A 9,115-nucleotide genomic window follows, 5' to 3' on the forward strand; every position below is an offset into this window, starting at 1 on the left:
CCTTAATTTCTCCATCTTTATATTTCCTCCTCTTTCTTGTTATCAATTTAAGATTAGTTGAAAGCATCGTAAAAATTAATTTAAAATTAGAAAGTTTAGAATATATTATATCAAATCGAAAATAACTGAATTCAAATAAACTCGCCTAATTAAAAGCATCAAAAATCATATTCAATTATAATTTATAAATCACACTAATTAAATACGATTTGAAATTGAAACTTTAAAAAAATACATAGTCCAAAATAAAATATTACCAATCATATAGCCCAATATACAACATTATATCAGCTTCATGACAGAGAAATATTAGTAAGAAAAGAAAATGTTTGGAAAAAAAGTCTATTTAAAGTTGCTTTCTATAGGTTAAATCACAAGTCAATATCATTAAATTTAGACACAAGTATATTAAAATTTTAATTTTATTTTTTTTGTAATTGAAATTGACATTTTCTATGCATAAAATACATCAGCAGACAGTGATACAATTTCTTGTTATTGGTTGAATTTTTTATAGTATATTATACTTTCAAATTAAAGTTTTAACTACATACCAATTGAATAAATAGAAATGATGGATTCACCAACAAATATACAAAAAAAAATGATGTCCTAAATTTTATATTTGTAAAGATTTTAAACTTTAAACTTTCATATATATTACTCTTCATAACTAGTGAGAAGTTTTACCGTCACACGAATATCATAATATATTTAATAAAGATCATAAATTTTTAATGATTATATTTTTTTCTTAAATTACGTACTAAGTCAAACAAAATAAAATAAAATAAAAGAGTCAGTCGAATTCGAGCTAAAATACTGAATTCTACCAAACATACGAAATTATATCTACAAATAATTGTTTCTCTAGTCATATGCAAATTGAAAAAAATTCAATCTAATCCAAAAATATAGTTTTTTAATTTATGAAATAAAAATATTAAAATCAAGAATTATTGAAACAAACACATGTTTCCAGCTATAATATGACACCAACAGAATATCAGTGAATCCAAAAGTAAATACAAAAAACTTAGATTATCCCTATATGTCTACCTTGATTTTCCCTCAAAACTTTTTTGTTATAAATATCAAACCCTCATTAACCTTAAACACAAAAAAAAAATATCACTAACTTCGATATAGTCATATCGATCTCTCTAAAATAGTTGTCCTCTATAACAAACATTTTCACAACAACAACAGTACGTTATATTACATATTTTCTATAAAAATATTTAACTATTGCATCCAAAAAGCGACGTCATTTAAGACAGATTTTCAAAAAAAAATAAAGGAATACCACAAACTTCCATGCGATCTCTCTGTAAAAGTCATCATATCACTATAACAGCTTAGTTTTCTTCCGATCCAATTTTTCTTAGTATGTTATGTAATATATTTTCTATAACAACATTTCACTATCACAATCAAAATATATTCAGACAAACGACATCGTTTTAGTCTCCTAACCCCCCCTCCCCCCACAAAAAAAAAAATTCAAAAAAAATCAAAAAATGGACCCAAAATATTTAGTCCTACCACAAGGTATCCAAGTAGATGAATCATCACCAGAATGGTTAAGTAAAGGTGATAATACATGGGAATTAATAGCAGCCACAATGGTGGGCCTACAAAGTGTACCTGGGCTTGTAATATTATATGGATCAATGGTAAAAAAGAAATGGGCTGTTAATTCAGCTTTTATGGGCCTATATGCATTTGCATCAGTTTTAATTTGTTGGGTTTTATGGGCCCATAGAATGGCATTTGGTACACATTTAATGCCAATAATTGGTAAGCCAGAAGAATCAATGGCACAAAATTATTTACTAAGTAAATATTCACATTATAATATCCCAACAGCAGATTATGTGTTTTATCAATTTGCATTTGCTGCAATTACTGTTATATTATTAGGTGGTTCATTACTTGGTAGAATGAATTTTTATGCATGGATGATATTTGTACCACTTTGGGTTACATTTTCATATACATTTGGAGCTTATAGTATATGGGGCTCTGGATTTCTTCAGCCCATTATTGATTTTTCTGGTGGTTATGTGATACATCTTTCATCTGGAGTTGCTGGATTTACTGCTGCTTATTGGGTAAATTTATTAAAATCTTTACTATATTATTTTTACTCGAACTAAGAGCTTTTCGAAAATAACTTGTCACATGGGGTGTAAGATTCGCTTACACTATGTATACCTTCTCCAGACCCACTTAAGGGAATTGCATTGAATAATTTTTTACTAGAATTTTCTTTTTATTTTCTTGAGTCAGGATCTATTGAAAATTATTATTTTTTTTTAGCTCTATAAGATTGGTATATTTTTTTTAAGTATTTTGATGTGCATTACTCGAATTGAGAGTTTTTCAACTCTATTTCTAGGAGGTAGGAGTAAGGTTTACATACGTTTTACTATTTCCAGACCCCACTTATAAAATTACACTAAGTTTGTTATTGTTGAGTAGTTTTTTTTTACTAGACACTCTTTATCAATTTTTTTTCTTTTGAGATAAGGATCTATTGAAAACGATTTTTCAAGGGATAAAATTTGTATACATTCATCCTTTCAAAATATCATTTATGGACTTTACTAAATATGTTATTGTTGTAATTATTATTACGGTGGTATGAATAGGATTTTTCCTCCTTAAAATAAAAAGTCTAGAGTTTGGGCCATAAGTTTTTTTTTAAAAAAAAGAAATTGATAGAGACCGCATCCAGTATAGTTGATCTTATATGGCGTGAATCTGAATTAATCAAGATTAAAAAATGGATATAGATTATTCTATTATATGACCAATCATGTACATCATTTAGAAGATTCTCCCATAGAGTTCACTTAGGACCTTTTTTAAAACAGAAAAATTAATTTTGATACGAGATAATCATATGATTAAAAAAGCATGAGGAGAATTATAAACTCAAAATAAGCAAAATAAAAAAGACTTCATGTGAGATGATATTAATTTTACTTTTTTGAGTATTCAAATTATAACAGTTCCGATGGACAGTCAGTCACTCACTTATTAATTGATTGTTAGGTTGGACCAAGACATTCACATGATAGACAACATTTTCCACCAAACAACATAATTCACATGCTTGGAGGTGCTGGTTTTCTTTGGATGGGATGGACTGGATTTAATGGTGGATCTCCATTAGCCTCTAATTTAATTACATCATTAGCTATACTTAATACACATATTTGCACAGCCACTAGCTTGTTGGTCTGGCTTTCTATGGACATGATTTTCTACAATAAAAGTTCTGTTATTGGAGCTGTACAAGGAATGATAACTGGCCTTGTTTGTATCACTCCTGGCGCAGGTTAGTCGATTCAGAATTTGAACTTTGTGATTCTTTTTTTGGATTCTAGTTCTTTTTGAGTTATAAATTTATCTTTCGAGCCTCTTAATTTCTCTAGTCTGTTTTCCCGATACATTTGAATAGCATCTTTTGTTTTTTTTTCTTTCTTAAAATCCGTGTTTAGTCAAATGACGTCATGCTCCAATGAGGCAGGTATAGTAGAGTCATGGGCAGCAATACTCATGGGAATTTCATCAGGCTCAATACCATGGTTCACAATGATGGTTCTTCACAAAAAATCATCATTTTTTCAAAAAGTTGATGATACATTAGGTGTATTTCACACACATGCTGTAGCAGGTTTACTAGGAGGAATCCTGTCTGGTCTATTTGCTAAACCTAAACTTTTGAGGATGTTTTATGGTTCAGACAAGTATGGTCCTGGTTTTCTATACAGCATAATTGATGGAGATATGAAAAGAGGAGTTAGACAAATGGTTTATCAACTTGTTGGTGCACTGTTTATTACAATATGGAATGTTGTAGCTACTAGTTTGATATGTATTTTTATAAGTAAAATTGTTGAGCTGAGATTACATGAAGATGATCTTGAGATTGGTGATGATGCTGTTCATGGTGAAGAGGCTTATGCTTTGTGGGGTGATGGAGAGAGAGATACACCTAGATTTAATAGGACACCTAAAATCCCTTATTTTTGTAGGCAAATTCAGAATCTATAGCTGATGAGGATGTACAGGTTATATTATGTATGTTTCATACATATGTATCACAGTTATTGAATGCAATTCTATATGTTTTCAATGTCGTTCAATTGCTTTAGTTTTCAATGTCATTGCAAAACACACATAGTACTTGACATACATTCATTCATTGGGGTGTATTATACCTAAAATCTAGCCCAACCAAACTCATAAAGATCCTTAACAAACAGTTTTCAGCCTATCTACCCCCACCACCATACTTCCTTTCATAAGGAGAATATGACCTGGATCGTTCCCTTCTTGACCTTCCCCCGTAAGGCGAGCGCCTAGGAGAATAATCTCGATAAGGCAAACGCCTTGGAGGAGATCTTTGGTACCCATAGTCCTCAAGGCGCCCATAGTCCTCACGGCCACGATACCGACCACGGTCACCACCACGGTCGCCACGGAAACCTGTGACCAAAGAAAAATAAGTGTTCAAGAATACAAAAATTTTGCCCAAAACTAAGAGAAATGAGAAAGGACTCACCATCGCCCCTTGCGTTCTTAAGCCCTAGATAGTGACCAGGCGTTGGAGTCCTCGGGCGTTTCCTTCGTGACTGAAAAGTAGACATGCGGTTTTCTTAACGTGAAGTCTAAACAGGTGCACATTTACATGACAATGGGATATCTAGACTAAACAATACACTTCTTTCTTGAAGTAAGCATCATCGGTATAACACTTCTTTAACCTAGCAAAGAAAAGAAAGTTGCTTACCTTCCCCCCTTACATGCTTGGTTAGGAAGTTGACAAAGCAGGTAACTACGTTCTTTTATAAACAAGTATAAGATCATGTTAGTCGTACATTAAAGCAGCTTAGATATTTGGCATGTTCCATCCAAGCAAAAAGTTGTGGGAGATAGAGACCAATGCTGGGTTAGATTGTTGATAAGGACCGTAGATTAGTTGAGAGTATTTGCTGAGATTGTAAGATGTTGGACAATCTAGTTGCTATGTCTAGTTGATCAGATGCATGTGAAATGCTGTTTTAGCAAGCCATTGGTCAAGCTGAGTGAATATAATGTTGCAGGGAAGAACAGATCATCTTTTATTGCTGCCGACAAAGCTGACGCAATGTCTTCTGAATATAACCACAAAATCTCCAAGTCACAAGAAGATAGAAGTGCAATCAAAACGTACATGCTTCACTAACTTAAATACGAAACATCTCACCTTCTCCACTGTTATGTAGCGGCCTTCAAGGACAGACTGATTTAGGTGCTTAATGCAGCGATTGGCATCCTCAAGACTATCCATTGTTATAAAAGCAAAACCACGAGATATACGAGAACGCGGTTCTACAACCAAGAAAGCTGATTTTACCTGGCAGACAAAGTAAAAGAAAAAAATCAGAGCAGGTCCATAAATTTGGAGGGTGGACGAAGGAAAGCAAATCGAGCCAAAGATGCTACCACACCAAAAGTCATTAGTGTACATGTTGAGAAGATACTACCCATAATCAACTCAGAAAGAAGCAAAAAATGGAAAATAAAGAACTTTTTGCCAAGAGAGTATACGGTTACACATGATAATGCAAAATAAACCTTGCTTGTGAGCAAAGAGGAGAATGCAAAATAAATGAAAAAAACTAATAGGCTTATAAAATGAAGTCGATTACCAACCTTTCCCTCCTTTGAGAAATGCTCCTCAAGGTCCCTCTGTGTCACCCTTGTGGATAAACCAGTTACATAAAGTGTGGTGCCAGGATTAGAAGGTTCAACTCTGAATAAACCATGGACGTATAAATTTTAGCAACTTAAAACAAGCTCTTAACACAAAAAAAGACAAACACGTGGATACTAAACAACACTACAAGAAGAAAGGCCCTAAAAAAAAATAACTAAAGTTCCAACGAACCTTCCTTGACTTCTGGACCTAGATCTTCCTCTTGGCCTCGACCATGACCTAGACTGGGATCTAGATCTTACCTTTTCTTCTTCCCAAGGAGAAGGAGAGCGTGAATACCTGGAAAGTGCAGAAAGTAACAACAACCCAGTTGAATAACAATAATATAAAGAATCACATCTTACACACAAATGTATTCCAGAAATATTAATTTTTTGAAAATGATGCAACAACAGAAAAGCTCGGTACTGAATTAATATTAGAGAACTCACTTAATAAGAGAAAAACAATTGATGCAATGTGTGATGGAATAAATGCTTTTTTCAAAAATGCCATGCTACTAAAAGAAGTTTAAAAACAATTATACCTCAATCTCGAACAAGTTAGGGTCAGCCACGCTATTTAGTTTAGAATGACTGACCAAAAACTGGAAAGCTAGAGCTTGAATGATATCTTATTGAACAACTTCCACCAATCAATGATACTAGTGCTTTCACAAGTAATCAATGATACCAGTTATTTTCAGTAAAATAATAGATCAGTTCGTTGAGATTTAACCCAAACTCTTCTTTCACTTAAGAAGGCGACACCAAAGTAAATTTTTTCTACCAGCACGGCAGCACAATAAACTAAATGGGATCTGCGTCCAACCAAAAAACACGGACATGTGAGATAACTCCAAAACTGGCTACCAGCCAATAACGATATCCAATCAATAAAAATCTAACCCCTAAGTCAACTTTTGCCTTCAATGTTCTTTATGTTCTAGATCTACTATATGACTCCTCCACATTATCACAGTGGTTGCAAAGCCCGTATAAAAGAGGACTGCAGTAGGCTGAGAGCATTTAAATACTGAAGTACTTTGATGAAGCAAAATGTACGCAGAGCAGAGAATTCAAAAAGTTGACCTCAACAAATTCATGTCTGAAGTTTTTTATTCACTAAAATTATCTTGCTCAGCTTTGGCTTTAAATTCACTATACAACCTGCACTTAAAAAGCACTTCTGCATCCGTTTTTCCTCTGATAACAGTCACTGATTCCCAATCCACAAGGAAATATAACCCTCTATTTTAATCATCCATATAACCAAAACTTCGTTGACAATCAATCATGGTTCACCACTCATGAGCTTCCATTCTGACAGGTAATTTAAGAATCAAATTCCAAGATGGCCAAAACTAGGGTTTTCTAGTCCAATAACTGATGGATCAAACACAAAATGTTGGAAACATTGAGCTGGTATACCATCTAGAACTACGGCATCAATTAGGAAAAGACTTGGTCACAGAGAATGTCAATTACATCTTCATAGTACCTCTAGGAAGCTGGTTACTTATTACAGAAAGATCAAATGCAGAAGGTTTTAAGCTGCCAGGAAGCTAAAACTAAGCCACACGATTGTTTTCTCCATGTCAAATGAAAAGCAATGTATCTCCCTAGGATGACCATTCTTTGAGAGAGAAAAAATTATTGCCCAAAAGCTCATCCAAACTGTTTCAATCCTGCATATTTCTCATCTATATTCGATAACCATGCAATCTACTTCCCTTGTGAGCAAAAAGATACGTCATTAAAATTTACCAAATCCCCTTTTCTTTTCAGATACAGTGTCCTTTCCTTTTCAAAGAAAAAAAAACATACCAATTCTCCATTAACCATGTCATCCAATATAAAGAATAAAAATTCAAAGTTGTAAGTAACTTTGAATACTTCTTTTGTAAACTGTAAAGGTAAAAATAACTTTAATAAAGATAAGAAGCATCAAATACAGTAAACAAAAATATTATACATAAAAAACGATAACCCAAATCAAGCATTGAGAAAACAAGTAATAGGAACATTTTACGTGCAACTAGACTAATTACACAAAATGCCTAACATCTCTCACCAGCACAATTACCAGCTAACTCTTTCACAAAATACCTACAATCTCCCACCAATACAACTACCAGCTAACACTATCCACCCAAACTTGTACAGAAAAGATGAAATCACCTTATGTAACAAATAATAGAACCACTTTAATTTTTTTTGTAATAAAAAAAATGGTATTTGGGAAGACAACTAATTTCATAGAATACCTACCATCTCTTACGCACATACAGGAAGAAATCACCACATCCACTTTTTAAAAATTAAAAATGGTGTTTGTACCAGGCACCTCAACTAATTTAATGGAATACCTACTATCCCTCATGTGACCCGCATAAAGGAAGTCATCACCTAACGTTCTTCAACTCCACTAAGATCCCAACATTAAAACTCAGACCACTCAACCACACTTTGGGTGCTTAAAAGAACCAATTTTTCACTTTTCACATGAAAAAGCTAGTATCTCTCATCCCACCCGCATACAGGAAGAAATCATCCAATGTTCTTCATCTCCACTGTGATTCAAACACTAAACTCACTTCAATAACCACTCATCCACATCCTAGAGTGCTTACAGAACCAATTTTCCCCTTTTTCACATGAAATGAAGAAAATCAACCAAAATTAAAACATTCAACTATGAGAAACAGATCAATACTCCTATGTACAAAATAAAAAGTGCGAGTAAAGAAAAATCAACAATAAGCAAGGTATCAAATGCAAAAAAAACAAGTGAAAGAAACGGATTCGCACCTTTTTACACGCGAATCAGCCTGCAGAAAATCACATACATAGCAAAATTCAGACTTAATTATGAATGAAAAACACATATAGAAAGAAAAAAGAGAGAACTTGCCATTTTCTGCAGAGACAAACAAACCCTAAATCGCCCGAAAATGGCGAGATTGTTTATATGTGAACCCGTTTCTGGAAAGGGGGGAAAAGGGTTTATGAACAAGCAATGCAATTTTAGATTAACAAACATTAATTCACGTATTTTATTAAGAAATTTAATTAGTATTTCCTTTAAACCCAAATTATAAGCCACTTGTCCTAGTGAAAATTAGTAAATTTATTATATAATAATATTTTAAATATATCTATCATTAAAATCGAAATACTGTATATTATCTCACATTGTAACGAACATCTATAATTTTATAATTATCCTTTTGTTTTTTTGAAGTGTTGTTATTTTGATATTTTTTAACAATCTAATGAACATCAATCTGAGATAGTATTTTTTTCTAATAAATAAATAATATTTGTTGAAGTGATAAATATATTTTAAAAGGTCAAAAAAATT

General features: G+C 32.7%; 1 protein-coding gene and 1 pseudogene across 2 annotated transcripts; one reads left to right on the top strand and one right to left on the bottom strand.

The window, feature by feature from the left end:
• Positions 1-1,374: 1,374 nt before the first annotated feature.
• Positions 1,375-4,148, top strand: LOC101268553 (ammonium transporter 2 member 3-like). The gene is given in 3 exon segments (XM_069296270.1): positions 1,375-2,189; positions 3,061-3,346; positions 3,539-4,148. Coding segments are annotated over 3 exon segments (1,482 nt in total). The 5' UTR covers positions 1,375-1,520; the 3' UTR covers positions 4,066-4,148.
• On the bottom strand, positions 4,119-8,814 carry LOC101266799 (serine/arginine-rich splicing factor SR45a-like; annotated as a pseudogene). The gene is made up of 7 exons (XR_182519.5): positions 8,666-8,814; positions 8,563-8,582; positions 5,945-6,052; positions 5,710-5,809; positions 5,261-5,410; positions 4,577-4,646; positions 4,119-4,500 (listed from the first exon to the last, which is right to left on the bottom strand). The product of XR_182519.5 is annotated as a serine/arginine-rich splicing factor SR45a-like (transcript).
• Between the last annotated feature and the right edge of the window lie 301 nt (positions 8,815-9,115).

Source organism: Solanum lycopersicum, chromosome 3, assembly GCF_036512215.1.
Source record: "Solanum lycopersicum chromosome 3, SLM_r2.1".
In the NCBI taxonomy this organism is placed as follows: Eukaryota; Viridiplantae; Streptophyta; class Magnoliopsida; order Solanales; family Solanaceae; genus Solanum; species Solanum lycopersicum.